This window comes from Neofelis nebulosa, chromosome 6 (genome assembly GCF_028018385.1).
Source record: "Neofelis nebulosa isolate mNeoNeb1 chromosome 6, mNeoNeb1.pri, whole genome shotgun sequence".
Classification (NCBI taxonomy): domain Eukaryota; kingdom Metazoa; phylum Chordata; class Mammalia; order Carnivora; family Felidae; genus Neofelis; species Neofelis nebulosa.
Genome location: NC_080787.1, coordinates 42,889,583 through 42,904,876, shown reverse-complemented (window position 1 = coordinate 42,904,876; position 15,294 = coordinate 42,889,583). Strand labels below are relative to the sequence as shown.

The 15,294-nt window shown below is 40.4% G+C and overlaps 1 protein-coding gene across 16 annotated transcripts in view; it reads right to left on the bottom strand.

The window, feature by feature from the left end:
* LOC131514169 (adenylate cyclase type 10-like) overlaps nucleotides 1-15,294 on the bottom strand; it is a 57,369-nt gene that overhangs the window by 11,568 nt on the left and 30,507 nt on the right. For all 16 annotated transcript variants that reach the window (XR_009262963.1, XR_009262961.1, XR_009262962.1 and 13 more), the window contains 10 exons: nucleotides 14,920-14,975; nucleotides 14,023-14,176; nucleotides 13,675-13,864; nucleotides 12,417-12,503; nucleotides 10,951-11,222; nucleotides 10,293-10,426; nucleotides 9,551-9,676; nucleotides 7,023-7,298; nucleotides 5,865-6,194; nucleotides 643-706 (listed from right to left, as the gene is read on the bottom strand). Coding sequence is in view for 13 of the 16 variants with exons in the window: in XM_058733844.1 (XP_058589827.1) it covers nucleotides 643-706; nucleotides 5,865-6,194; nucleotides 7,023-7,298; nucleotides 9,551-9,676; nucleotides 10,293-10,426; nucleotides 10,951-11,222; nucleotides 12,417-12,503; nucleotides 13,675-13,864; nucleotides 14,023-14,176; nucleotides 14,920-14,975 (1,689 nt within the window). In the remaining 3 variants the exon portion in view is untranslated. The remainder of the gene's footprint in view (nucleotides 1-642; nucleotides 707-5,864; nucleotides 6,195-7,022; nucleotides 7,299-9,550; nucleotides 9,677-10,292; nucleotides 10,427-10,950; nucleotides 11,223-12,416; nucleotides 12,504-13,674; nucleotides 13,865-14,022; nucleotides 14,177-14,919; nucleotides 14,976-15,294) is intronic.

The window sequence follows — 15,294 nt, the reverse complement described above, 5'->3', positions numbered from 1 at the left end:
GAGTTCAAAAGAATTTAGATCTCTCTGAGATGGACATATGGGAACTGAGGAGGGCTTTGAAGAATGGTGAACACTCTGATAAGTAGGAGGATGTGGAAGCCACTTAGTATTTCAGAAAGGGGGGATTGTGTGAGTAAAGATATACAGGTTGAGTGTGGGAAGGATTCATGTGGAATACAGATTTTTGTTTGAAAACCGTAAGAAATCAGGTTGGATAAAAGGACAGAAAACTCCAGCATGGCTGGTGAATTCAAGGTAGGGATATTTAAAATTGATGGGCTAGGCATTAGAATGCCAGGAGGCACGTGATTAGGAAATGTAAATTCATTTTAATATCATCCAGAGCCAAACATAACTGAGAAGGCAAATTTTTAGTGGAGAAAACAATCTGCTATGTGTACAATGCATTTGAAAGCTATTAAATGAAGCTTTTTCTAAACATTAAGAAATAATTTCCCCACAAAGAATCAAAAATTGCCTTTCCAATTCTGTTAACTTGAACTCTGGGCTGAGTACAAGGCTCACTACTCCTGGGTGGTCAGAAGCCTTCCTGGTCTGCAGTTGAGGTGAGTGCCCCAGGTTAATAGTCACCTGTGTCTCACTTCCCGGCCCCCCACACCCACTGTCAGCATCTCCCTTTACCTGCAGTGTTCACTTGTGAAGGCCTCCTGACTTCTGCATTCTTTTGTCTGGAACTGAAAACTATCTGCAGGGAAAAAAAAGATTATCATCTTTAATTATCCATCTTTGTATTAACTGAGACATTTTGAATTCCTGACTACCTCTCCTCTGCAGCTTAGTTCATGAGCTAATTGCCTCCCCCATTGTTCAAATGGTAAGTTAAGGTTTAGTGTCAGCCTACACACAAAATACGAGGGTAGATTACAAATTCCTTAATCCTTCCAGTAGTAACTCCTCTCAAACCTCCCGAACCAGTCCCTAATTCTATTTGCTAGCGAGATGAATAAAGAATATGTCCATCTGGTTTGACGGCTACTGCTATTTTTTTTTTTAATATTTATTTATTTTTGAGAGAGAGTAAGTGAGCAGGGGACGGGCAGAGAGGGGGGTAGAGAGGATCTGAAGCAGGGTCCGTGCTGACAGGAGAGCCCGACGCCGGGCTTGAACTCACAAACTGTGAGATCTGAGCCAAAGTCAGACATTTAACCTACTGAACCACTCAGGCTCCCCGATGGCTACTTCTAACAGAAGAAATCCCTGAATACATGTGTATCAAGTTTATGACCAGATGGCAGTGGGCCACAGAGCGAGGCCTAGTGAGGAAAATCATGAGGGCACAAGATGCCATAGTCCACTGGAGTCTCAGTGGCCAGTAGGGGTTTTCAGCTTTACCTATCTGGCCTTAAACAGCCTTTATCACTCAGATTTTGACTCTTCCTCTGCAGCTGCTTTCTCACAGATCAAAAAGCAAAAACTGGGATTGATGTGGAGATATTACCATTAGGGCTCAGAAGCACTGCTGGTGGGTTTGAAAGGGCACCTCAGAGAATTGTTATAGGGAGGACTTGTGTAAAGTAAAAGGACCAGTTGTCTGATTACTGAATGATGTCAAAAAGGTAGGGTAAAGTAAGGCTAAGGAAACCAAGGAACCTGGGGTTTGGCAGCATTACCACAATACACAGTTTCCAGGGGCACCATCACATCCTAGCATGATTAGCACCCTCTAGATTTGTGCAGTACCTGGTCTTCACAGCCATCCACAGAGGCCCTGAGTGTAGCAAGCATCCTCAGGGTTTGGTTGTGCTGGGAAGGTCCTGAGCCTCTCTCATACAGACGGACCAGGCTGTGTAACCTAAAGCTGACACTGACCTCTCAAAAGGAAAGAGTCATATAGGAAATATGAATAATAGAGTAATTTCTTCACAATCCTAGACCAGGACATTCACTGTTACTTTCCTCTTTTGTCCTTGGAAAGCACAAAAGTGCAAATGCCCAAAGAGCTCATCAGCCAATGACCAATTTTTCCAAGTCACCAGTTTACCTTCACAGAGTCATCAGAATGTATAGCTAGGACAGACATTAGGATAACAGATTAACTCCCGATTTTAGTCCTTTACTACCAACAATTCACCATCTCTTCCCTACCCCTCTCCCCTGTCAACACCAGCTTCTATCAAAGTAGAAAAAGATAAGATCTGGTTGGGGCTTGACGGCTGTCTTCAATTATGGAAGAAGGCATGACTCGATTTGCATTTCCTTGATGATCAGCGATGTTGAGCATCCTTTCATGTGTCTGTTGGCCAGCTGTATTTCTTTGGAGGAATGTCTACTTATGCCTTCTGCCCATTTTTTAATTGGATTTTTTGCATTTTGGGTGTTGAGTTTTCTAAGTTCCTTATATATTTTGGATACTAACCCTTTATCAGATAATGCCATTTGCAAATAACTTTTCCCATTCCGTAAGTTGCCTTTTAGTTTTGTTGATTGTTTCCTTCACTGTGTGGGAGTTTTTTATTTTGATGTAGTCCCAATAGTTTATTTTTGCTTTTGTTTCCCTTGCCTCAGGAGACATATCTAGAAAGAAGATGCTATGGCTAATGTCAAAGAGGTTACTGCCTGTGTTCTCTTCTAGGATTTTTATGGTATCAGGTCTTCACATTTAAGTCTTTAACCCATTTTGTTTATTTTTTATTTATTTATATAATTTATTGTCAAATTGGTTTCCATACAACACCCAGTTCTCATCCTCAATGCCCATCACCCACCTTCCCCTCTCCCCCACGCCCTCATCAACCCTCTGTTCTCTGTATTTAAGAGTCTTTTATGGTTTGCCTCCTTCCCTCTCTGTAACTTTTTTTCCCCCTTCCCCTCCCCCATGGTCTTCTGTTAAGTTTCTCAGCATCTGCATATGAGTGAAAACATATGGTATCTGTCTCTCTGCCTGACTTATGTCACTTAGCATAATACTTTCCAGTTCCATCCACGTTGCTGCAAGTGGCCAGATTTCATTCTTTCTCATTGCCAAGTATTATTCCATTGTATGTAAAAACCACAACCTCTTTATCCATTCATCAGTTGATAGACATTTAAGCTCTTTCCATAATTTGGCTATTGTTGAAAGTGCTGCTGTAAACATTGGGGTACAAATGTCCCTATGCATCAGCACTCCTGTATCCTGTATCTTGGGTAAATTCCTAGCAGTGCTATTGTTGGATCATAGGGTAGATCTATTTTTAAGTTTTTGAAGAACATCCACACTGTTTTCCAGAGCAGCTGCACCAGTTTGCATTCCCACCAACAGTGCAAGAGGGTTCCCATTTCTCCACATCCTCTCCAGCATCTTAGTCTACTGATTTGTTCATTTTGGCCACTCTGACTGGTGTGAGATGATATCTGAGTGTGGTTTTGATTTGTATTTCCCTGATGAGGAGTGACGTTGAGCATCTTTTCATGTGCCTGTTGGCCATCTGGATGTCTTCTTTAGAAAAGTGTCTATTCATGGCTTCTGCCCATTTCTTCACTGGATTATTTGTTTTCAGGTGTGGAATTTGGTGAGTTCTTTATAGATTTTGGATACTAGCCCTTTATCCGATATGTCATTTGCAAATATCTTTTCCCACTCCATCGGTTGCCTTTTAGTTTTGTTGATTGTTTCCTTTGCAGTGCAGAAGCTTTTTATCTTGATGAGGCCCAATAATTCATTTTTGCCTTTAATTCCCTTGCCTTTGGAGATGTGTTGAGTAAGAAATTGCTGCAGCTGAGGTCAGAGAGTCTTTAGCCCATTTTGAATTTATTTTTGTGTATGGGGTAAGAAAGTAGTCCAGTTTCATTCTTTTGCATGTTTGCTGTCCAGTTTTTCCAAAACCATTTGTTGAAGAGATGGTCTTTTTCCCAATGAATATTCTTTGCTGCTTTGCCGAAGATTAATTAACCATGTAAGTGTGGGTTCATTTCTGAGTTTTCTATTCTGTTCTATTGATATATGTGTCTATTTTTGCGCCAGTAACAGTTTTGAGGACTACAGCGTTGTAATATAACTTGAGGTCCGGAATTGCAATGTTTCCAGCTTTGTTTTTCTTTTTCAAAGTTGCTTTGGCTATTCGGTATCTTTTGTGGTTCCATACAAATTTTAGGATGGTTTGTTCTAGCTCTGTGAAAAATGCTGCTGGTATTTTAATAGGGATTGCATTAAATGTGTAGATTGCTTTTGGCAGTATAGACATTTTAACAATATTTGTTCTTCCAAGCCATGAGCATGGAAGGTCTTTCCATTTCCTTGCATTATCTTCACTTACAATCAGGGAAATGCAAAGCAAAACTACAATGAGATATCACCTCACACCTGTCAGAACGGCTAAAATCAACAACATGAGAAACAACAGGTGTTGGTGAGGATGTGGAGAAGGGGGAACCCTCTTACACTGTTGGTGAGAATACAAAATGGTGCAGCCACTGTGGAGAACAGTATGGAGGTTCCTCAAAAAGTTAAAAATAAAACTACCCCACGATCCAGCAATCACACTACTAGGTATTTACCAAACGAGTACAAAAATAATAATTCAAAGGAATACATACATCCTGATGTTTATAGCAGCATTGTCTATAACAGCCAAATTATGGAAACAGCCCATGTATACGTGGTATATGTATACAATGGAATATTAGTCAGCCATAAAAAATGTGAAACCTTGTCATTTGCCATGACATGGATGGAGTTAGAGAGTATTATGCTAAGGGGATAAGTCAGTCAGAGAAAGATACATAGTTTATGATTTCTCTCATATGTGGAATTTAAGAAACAAAACAAATGAGCAAAGGGGAAAAGAGAGAGAGAGAGAGGTAAACCAAGAAACAGACTCTTAACTATAGAAAACAAACTGATGGTTACTAGAGGCAACTTGGGTGGAGGAATGGGGGAAATAGGTGATGGGCACTTGTGATGAGCACCAGGTGTCATATGGAAGTGTTCAATCACTATATTGTACATTTGAGGCTAATATCACACTGTACATTAACTGGAATTTACATAAAAACTTCAAGAAAAAGGAAGGCACAACTCTGAAAAATTGGTGAAGTTTCAAGAAGGTAGATTTCACCTTGATGTAAGAAGCTTTCTAACAGCTGTTGGCAATGAAATAGGCTGTCCAATAACTGAAAATGTTAAAACAAAAAGGATGAACACTAATTTAGGATGTGGGAGAAGGGCTTTGGGAAACACCCATTCACTAATCCAAACTTCTTCAAGTAACTAACTCCTATTTATCCCTGAATTCTCACTTCTGGCATTATTTCCCTCACGGGAGAGTTCTCTCCTACTCACTTTTCAGACTGGGAGAAGGGCCCCTTCTCTATGTACCTCAATGCCTAGGTATGCTATTTTCATTGCCTTTACCATGCCATATTGGAATTCTCTATTTATATATCAACCCCAAAACTGGTAATTTCAGGGACCCAGGCTTATTCATTTTGTATTCTTAATTTTAGATGAAGCATCTGATACATACAAGGGCCCCATATATGTGTACATCGTTGAATAATTATAATAATAAAAAAAAACAGTAACTAAAATGTATTGAGCACTAACCATGTGCCTGGCACTATTCAAAGCACATTATATATATTTTAACTTATTTCATTCTCATAGCAACTCTATGAAATTGGTAATTTTCCCCAATTAATTGAGGTTAAGTAACTTGCCCAAGACTGCCACCCAAAACAAGCGTAATCTCTAAAGTTCTTTTTAACTCTGGGCTTACATTTTTATTTGTGATGCTTCAGGGATAAATGGATCTTTCTGCCTATTTTTCTCCCTAATCTGATTCCACCTTTTGGATAAAGAGCTCCAAGTACATGAATAAAGAGAAGTGCTGCCCACATGTCCTCTTTCTGTCTCCTGGGTTTACCTTGGGGAGAAGGCAGCTGCAGTCTGTCTGTGATCACCTGTGTTAGTACTGAGCCAGTATCTTTGTAACTACAGAACCGGGAGGTCCCACTGCAGCTCTTAGTAGAACAGATGGCGAAACGGTGGAAGGGGACAAAGTCCCCGCCATGACAGTTCCCGCAGCGGCAGGCCAAGTCTCGGAGAAAGCAGGCACATTCGAGGTGCAGGGCTATCTGCTGTGCCCGGGGCCACAGCTCCCACGCGGCTTCCCGTAAGAGCGGCACTCCAAATTCTAGCACCTTTGTCTGAGGTAGGGATAGTTCCTCTTGTGGACTGAGAGGAGAGTCAGCATCTGAAATACAGGAAAATCCAAGTCTCCCTTAAAGGTCTGTTATGCTATCAGTAGAAAACTCCCAAACACATGCTGCTAGTTTATAAGAAAATTTTATATGTAATTCCTCTGTACAAAGTATATTACACCAATCTGACAGTGGCATATCTAGTACCCAGTACCACAGAGAAGAAAGGATCAGTGGTATGGAAGTACACAGAATAGATTTCTTAGTTGTTCTTCCTAAACTGAGTTTTACTACAAATTACTATAAGCATCAAGTCATCAGAAATGCTCTATTCAAATATAAGGCCCAAACTATTTCAAACGCAAAGGGAAATTGTGTGTGGAGTATATGTGCTTTGGATAGTCTATGCCACAATTTTATTCTTTCATGTGGAGAATTCAAGATTGCAAGCCATTTAATGTATATCTGGCTTTGTTCATGACTGTTTTGGTCCCAGATGTGTTTATTTCTAAAATTCAGAACAGTTTATCTTTTTTTGGTAAATTTCTAAAATTAGGAATAGTTGATCCTTTTTCTTATTTATATCTAGAAGGCAATAAAGGGTTATAATAAGATTTTCTGAACTAAAACACAGATACTTAAGACGGGCTTAACAAGGAGCTAGAATTCTTGGAATTAAGACAATTTGGAAAAATACAGGTTATTCACTCACTATAATCATGGCTCCTTTGTGATTAAAATGACCACCTTCCCCCATTTCTCAGCCATAGTTTTAAGACACTGAGGCCCGTGATATAGGATACTGATGTTGTTGCTGAACACAGATATTCCCTCTCAAGGCTCTGTGCTCAGGTGAGAAAAAGGGAGCAGCTCTTCCTCACCGGACTTTTTCTTCTTCTCCTCTTTGGTTTGTTCAATAATCTTGATAGAGGAAGGCACTAATATTGACTCGGCAGGAAGCTCTTGACTCTTGTTGAACCAGAGGAACACATGAATATCCACAAGAACCTTCAGCACCTGAAGCAGCTTATTTTTATCCCAGCCAGGCAGGAGGTGCTGCAATAGATCTATTTGAAAGCAGTGACCAATGACTGCAGCACACTTAACCAGCAACTGCTCCTCTGGGCTTAATTGATCCAGCTGGTTTACTGCTATTTCTGGGGGGAAAAAGAGCAATGAATGAGCTTTCTACAAACATAGGATACATTGTGTTGATAATCTGTTCACTTAAAAAAAAGGGCTTGCTTTTTGTCCTCCCCCTTCCACACTCAGTCTAACCTCTTAAAAGAGTCTTCTCTCCAAGTCCTTATTTGCCCTCATTACCCATTCATTGTTCAGCCAACAACAACAATCAGGTTTTCGCCACACCACTGAAACTGTACTCTCCGTGGTCACCAAAACCTTTTGTTGGTAGACCGAAAGCTGTGCTCTGAATCATTCAGCTATGTTAACAATTCTTCCCATTTTCATGACTAGTAAGTACCCACCCAGACCCTTTTTTTATTACTGCCCACTAAAAGTGGGGGCCAGGCTTTCTGATCCCAGAACTCACATAAGAGTAAAGATCTTAACTAACTCCAAGCATAATAGCAAATCTCTCCATATTCTGACCCATACATAAGAGCAGTAGGTATTGAACCAGTAAGTCACCAAACCCCAAATCTTGGAATAATTCGAAACCTTTTCTTTTCCCTAACAACCAATTAGTCACCCACTTATCTTCCTTCTAAATGTTCTTGTATGTTTCCTCCTAAGCAACTGTAGTGTAAGTAGTCATTTCCACCTGGATCACTAGGATACCCTGTTTGGAACATCTCCAATTTCCTCTCACTCTTATCCCAATAATATATTAACTAGCAGTAGAATCATGTATATAAAGTACAGATACAATTATGTCAGGGCCCTTTTTAATACTTTTATAACTTATGTGGCCTTTTACAATCTAGCCTTGGCATTTCATTTATGCCAAGGCTTTGCTGAATGAGCTATTTGTTTTGGCTTACAAGTTAACAAATCTTTTTAACAAATCCCGTGGACAATACTGACCTTGGGTTAACTTTTCGGCTGTTTCCCAGGATCCTGATTAGATGAGAATGCCAGCTAAGTTATCAGGTAACACTGCTTATGCTAACAATGATCTCTGATTGGAAACTGAATTTGGACCAGGACAACTGTGAATAAGCTATAAATAACTGGTGGTAAGCCACAGTTCTAGGCTTGTGTGTATTAATTCTTGTCATAGGTCATGTCCCTTGCAGATCCTGGAGTCTATGCCTGTGGGGCTGTTATAAGAGATACTAGTTCCTAGTTGGGACATGGGGCTTCTAAGCACCCATCCATCGTGGCCTCATTCCATTACACCTAAGCCATTCCTTGAGGCTCCAGAGAATAGCAGTAGAAACTGCTGTGAGGACTTCTACTAAAGAAAACCACCTGATGCTGTTTTCTGACCTGTATGCTTCTAAGTTAGTAAAGTCAATGCCAAGTAAGGCCTGTTGTAGTTGTAGGAGTGTAAACTATCGAGATGGACCTACAGACACCAGAGTGCTAGCTTATAACATTCACTGAATAGCTATTATGTATGATGACTAATCCCCTTAAGGTAGGGGCTATCATTATCCTCACTGGAGTGATGAGAAGACTGAGGCTTAGACAAGTTTATCTGAGCATTCATAGCCAGTAAGTGGAGGAGTCAGTAGTACCCAGGTTTTTCTGATACCAGAACCTTGGCTCCTAACTAACTAGCAAGGTGTTCTGTATTGCTGTTTCGTATGCATGCCTTATATTCTCAATAAGATCATACTGGACTTGAAGGCAGCCTTATTCACCATAATATTCCCAAAGAGTGCTTAATATGGTACCCTGGCCACCAGACACTTGAACAGAGCATGAAATAAACCCAACTTCCTCATTTCTAAGAAGAACGTCCCTTGTCTGACTATGCCTACTCAGATCTGATGGTTTCTTCATTCTTTATCTCAGCAGTCATTATAAACTTGCTTTCCACTTTTGATTAAACTCCTGCTATGTGTATAACACTGTCTCTTCAGTAGCACCATAGATTTTCTTAAATCTTGGCCACATTATCTCCCTTGCTTACTGCCTCTTCCAGCACAGGAAGGAAGGGAAACACAGGACATAATTTTTATTAAATAACGAGGAGACTGTCCTCGGTCATTAGCCCCAGGGAACAACAGGCTCACTCAAGTAAAATACGGTTCAAGTAGCATTACAAGTCTCTCAGGGGCTCTTTGGGCAGTGCCTGAACTTATTTCTAGAAGGCAGGTTTCTTTTTTCTGAAGAAAAGGAAGCTCACATGACAATGAGAGACCTATATTCAATCAACCACCAAATTACTAAGTGCAATGACATCTGCCATTGACTCACTTGAGGTTTTCAAGTGACCTGCCTTTTAATAATGGTGGGAGAAGCACGGTATCCAAGTTCACATCATCCTTGACTGTGCAGATATAAAGTTCCTGGTCTTCAGAGCCAGCAGGAGGAATGTTGTACATTGTGGATTTCACGGCATTGGCTGCACGAAAAGAAGACTATAACTGAGACAACACCATGCTCAGTGACTGTAGTTTTAAAAGCACAAAAATACAAGAATTTAGTCAAGAAACTAACAGGATGAAGATAAAAGAGCATTATGTTTAAAGTGGCTTACCCCTCCCATCCTGTTTTCTGATTTTCTCTCACAAACTGACAGCACTTTCCGTACAGTATGGTATCCAGCATTCTCACTCTTCCTGTTTACTTTCTAGTAGCTCTCTCTTCTATTACATCACAGCCCTAGGATGCCTTTCCAGATCTGTACATGCTGCACCCCTTCCTCCTCTCTCACCCTCCTCCTTTCTCCCATCCCCCATCCATCCTTCTCATCAGTAATGTGTAATTCTCTATTGAACTCTCCTGCTTATAAATCCTCTTCTCCTATCCCACTTCCTGGGCTGCTCAAAAAGGAACTATAATATAGTAGATTGATTGACTCCATTAAGCTCTCTGAGGCAGGCCAAGAAGGCTTAATCTTGCTTATAATGTTAGCAGGGAATAGAATAGGCACATGTCTCATAAAGGTCTGGTGATGCCATGTCAAAGAATAAACTCCAGCAGTTGGACCAGGGTAGAACCCTGGAAACTAAGCTCACCTGAGAGGGTCTCCCACTTGCTGTTCTCCTCCTCCTTTTCGAGATCATGAAAGACCAATATGTCTTTAGAGAGAAGGTCCTGGCATAAGACCTCACAGTAGAGGGGGTTTCCAAAGCACCTGTGAAGAAGGTAGCTGTGGAGAGGTAAGTAGGGGATTGCTGACTAAAGATGCCCACTTGAAGAGAGCCAAGCACAAGGGTATTTCATACTGAGGAATATTTCTTCTTTTTTTAAGTCAGTTCTTGATGATATACACTAACCGAGGTAAGCAGCAGCACAGAAATGTAAAAAGAAAAATTGATTGTTTTGAAATGTATTTTAGCAGTAACTTTTCTACTTTGTTTCTATCGCTGTTAAAAAGAACTAACATCCCCTTACCAAAGAGCCCCAGAAAGTGGCCTGACCACATATAAATGACACGTTAAGCAAGCCATCCAAGTCCTAGCTGTCTTGTGAAAACCTGGATGGATAGCTCAGGGAGGTAGCCCTTTATTGGTTTACTAGGAGATAGATAGTCTATCTTTAAATCTGGCCTCATTACGGTTATTAATGCCATTCTCTCCCCCAACTCTGGTAAGTGAGACGTGAGCCTTCTCACTTACATTATGGCACTGACTCTGCCCTTAATGAAATGCCCAGCTAGTCCTAGCCACTCACATCTGCAGCTCTTGGGGGATGCTCACCACCCCCAGTTCCCAACATGCCATTCTCAACAGTGAGGTCGCTGCCAACTTCAAAATGGGCACAAGGACAGCTTGAGAGCTCTGCAGGAAGTGCTGGGCACAGTCACACAGGGTGATGGTAGGGGTCAATGTCATCACCATGATGATGGGCACAGAGGAGAGCAATGTTTCCAAAAACTCCCAGGAAGCTGCATCCATATATTGGGCTTCGTCAATGAGGAAAATCAGCGGTGTTTCCCTCACTGCCTGAAAATAATAGCAAAGAAACAATGACAACCTCTGATTAGAATGAAGTCACCTGATTTTCAAATTTCACCATGAATTTCCCAACAGCAGTTTAAATAAAATGTTAATACAGGCTGGGGTTTTCAGAATAAAATGTGTCCTAAGTCCAGGTAATATTTTACTTCACAAATATAAAATATAACCATTGTATCTAATTTCTAAAGCAATGTACTGAGTTTCTTTGGACAAGAAAATACTCTTACTGAAAAACAAAATAAACATCAAAATATTCTCCAAATCAAATTTGAAGCTTTCAAATATTTAATTTTGGCAAAGTCTTCAAACTGTGTGGGAACGAATTCATAAGACTTTATATCCACAATTTCCAAACCAGGCTGCACATCAGAATTACCTGACTGCTTGTTAAAACTACCAACCACCAGGCCCCACTTTAAAAAAACATACTCATTTTTATCCACATTCCCCACTCCCCTGCTGCAGCAGGTACGGTGTTTACTGTAATACTTTTGTTTGTATTGTGTTCTTATAAAATGTGCGTCATTGTTTTGTCAAGCAAACTGTTTTTATGTAAATGCTACTGTATTACAGATCTCATTATTTCTCTCCTTTCATTCAGGATTATTTTTAAGACCACTCTGTGTTGCAACGTTTTCATCTATTCCCTTACTTCTAAACTTCTGTATTACACTCCCCAGTGTTCATCCACGAGTTCATGCCAATACCTCCCTCGCCTCCACAATCACTGCAGTGAGCAGACTCCCTGGGACACAGATCTAGGAGGGGAAGCGCTAGGTCTAGAGGATGCATGTTATTAAAGTTTGACTAGTTACTTCTAGGCTGATTTCCAGAATGATGGTATCAGTTTCTGCTCATAGATATTTTTGACTCTGTAACCTGGGTTAAGGCTTGAGTGTATCTGTAATTAATAGGAGGTAAAACAGCTATCCACTTGTGTTTAGAAACTACTGTTTTAAAATTAACTAAAATTTCATTATGAAACAAGGATCAGGGAAGAGCAAAGCATTTTTCTTGTATGCTGCACAACAGGATTGATTCAAGGTTAAAGATAGATACAAACAATGAAGATATCAACAAATAGGCAGGCTTAAGTCAAGGTGTGCTATGGACAGATTAAAGTAAGTACAAACCATCTCCACATAGTAAGAGTTAAGGGTATGTAGCAAAAGTACCCACCTCCTGGAGCACTTGAAAAAAACATGCCTTAACCTTCTTTTGTCTGGTCAGGTCATCCATGTGTGAAACTTTGAAGGATAAGGGAAACTAACCAAGAAAATTATTCATATATTAGCTTTTGCAGTGACAATCTAATAAAAATATACAGGTTCTCCAAAGGGAACAGAAAATGATTCTATCTTGAGTGAGAATGCGTTTCTTCTATTGGACTGGGCATAGGGACACAAATCCCAATCCAACATCAATATTTAGTTCAAAGAGTAAGATGGAAAATCCACTGGCAGTTTTGGAGAGATAGCTCCTCTCCATACCCAGACTCTGGCAAGCCCTTAAAGGGTCATGACTAAGAAGTAAAGGGACAGGTTGGACTTAGTGATGTCACTTTGGACAGCTCCAGTACCCCAGTTATTCCAAGCATACCAGAATGAATGAGCACATGAGACTTGTCAGAAAGAACTGCAACGAGTATCTCCTAACATTGTGCTAGGCCTAGGCACATGAGTTACCATGGACCTGAGAGTCAAAGTTAGGTTATTCCTCCACCACTTTGGCAAGGGTGAGTGAGGGCCTCGGGCAAGGCCTAAGACAGGGCTATGCTACGGAATTGGAGAAATTTTCATTTTCTCTATTTTCCTTTAGATAGAATGCCCTGTAGGGTTGGCAGATGAGGAGAAGTGATGGAGGATGAATAAGAATTATAGACCAGGGAATTCTTAGCCTGCTTACTCTTGGGTACCACATAAATCCTAGACCACTGGAAGCTTCTGAGATTCAGATGCTGGTTCAAGTGACATACTCCATGGTCAGGGTTAAAGGACAAAATATTGCAACCGGCTTGAGAACACATGGATACAATTGCTGGGGATGCTCAACTGGCCAGTATCACCCAGACAGATTTAGCATTCTCACATTTATACTGTGATCTCTTATACTACTTCCTTTAAAATGTATGTGCAAATCACATAAAGTACTGTAATTATCATTTCACGGGCAAAAAAATTTAGGCTCAGACTAAGAGATCTGTGCCATGACATATGATTAGTATTGGAGCCAGTCCTAGAATCTATTTTCAAAAAAGAGAAAGTCTGGGTTTTGGTGTCGAAGGGATTTCAAATCTCAATCCTGCCACTGCTAACTAAATGTTCTTAAGCTATACAGATATGGCCTAAGGGCATTAGATTAGAAAACAATTTGGAGTCCAACTATTCATCAAAAATAACATCAGTAATCCAATTCAGAAAGCCACGGCTTTCATTACCTTCACAAAGAAGAGGTCATTAAAAAGACAGTGAAGAGGTTCCTCCACCATCCCACAGAGCTGTTTGTGTAGGCACTCCTGGCGGTAATAGGCTGGACATGTGTCAATCTCAAAGAAGATGGCCATGAGGGTCTGGATGGCATAGAAGCACTGCTTGAAATCTGTTTCCTTCAGCTTCAATGGCAACACCCTGGTGAATGTCACTATGGTCACTGGGAGTCCCTTGACCCACAGAGAGGTTACTCACTCCACCAGCCCAAGGATGCTGAGTCTAATGACAAAAGAGTCTTACCAACAAGAGAAAGGAGCCTCAAGAGAAGCATTCAACCAGAAAGCAGGAGTCTTTACCTGTGTCCTTCTTTCTGGGCCAGGAAGTTTATTTCAGCCAACAGCTGACTTTTGCCATAGCCTTTTCCACCTTCATACAAAACTGCGTGCCCCTCCTTCTGGTGCAAACACCCCTGCTGTGCCATTCGAAAGGCTTCCAGTTCTTTTTCCCTATCTGTAGAGAGACAGGGAGTACCTAATACTCCTGTGCTTTTTGGTAGACACTCTATTATTTATTTTGCAAAGGTAATTCTCAGAATGGCTTCTCCCCTAGAACCCTGGGTAGAATCCCATTCTTTGATGAGGCTTCACATCGCTTTCCATAAAATCAACTCTGGACTATACAGAAGTGTGCTGGGCTTGGGGGTTCGCTCCGGAATTTAAGTAACAACATTAAGAATAATTAGACATCACATAGACATGGGAGCTACTGTATCTTCTTAGCTTTTTGTAAAAATTTCCATTGTAACAATTTAGTCCTCAAAGTTGGTCACTGCTATGTAAAGATAATAACCTAAGAGATACAAATTAAGACAAATATAAAGACAGGGAATACACAGTGTGGGACTTAACAGTCTTGGTGTTCTCTTTCCTGTCTCATGATGAGGAATTTCCCTCTAAAGATGATCCACAACAAGCTGAGCAGACCTCAACAGCCGAACTCTGACTTACAAAGATTCTTACTAAATGTTGGTACTTCTCAGGCACAGTGAGAAGACTCCATCTGAAGTGTAAACATTCAGCAAGGAAAAGAAATGGCAAGACTGCTTCAAAATGAACATAAATTCACTAAGAAGGCTGCTCTCTATTTTTTTAAATACAGGCTTAGAAGCATTTTGGTCTTGCATTTTTTTTAAAATCACATTTAACCGTCAATAGCTGAAAAAAATACGAATTAAGGTAGGAAAGAAAACTCACCTAACAAAGGGTGATTTTTATTTCTCTCTCTGGCCAAATGTCTCTTCCCAAACATTCTGGGGAAAAAGGACAAAGGGAAATGTGTCTATTAAAAATAGATTGGGGTAGACAGAATATATATCTCTAAGTAGATAGAGAACAATTTGTGCTCATCAGCAAGTACCTTCAGATAACTAAAAAGGCCCAGAATTCTATATAAAAGAGTTTTAAAAAATTAAGCATCTTTGGGAGGAGGTAGGGGGTAGTTATTGATTGTTCCAGGCTCAGAGAAGTAAATAAATTGTGAAGTACCCAAAGGAAAAGAAGAACATCCAGATTAGTGACCTACTGAATTCTCTTCCTGTTGGATAGCACTATAAAAGTTCACTGAGGAAC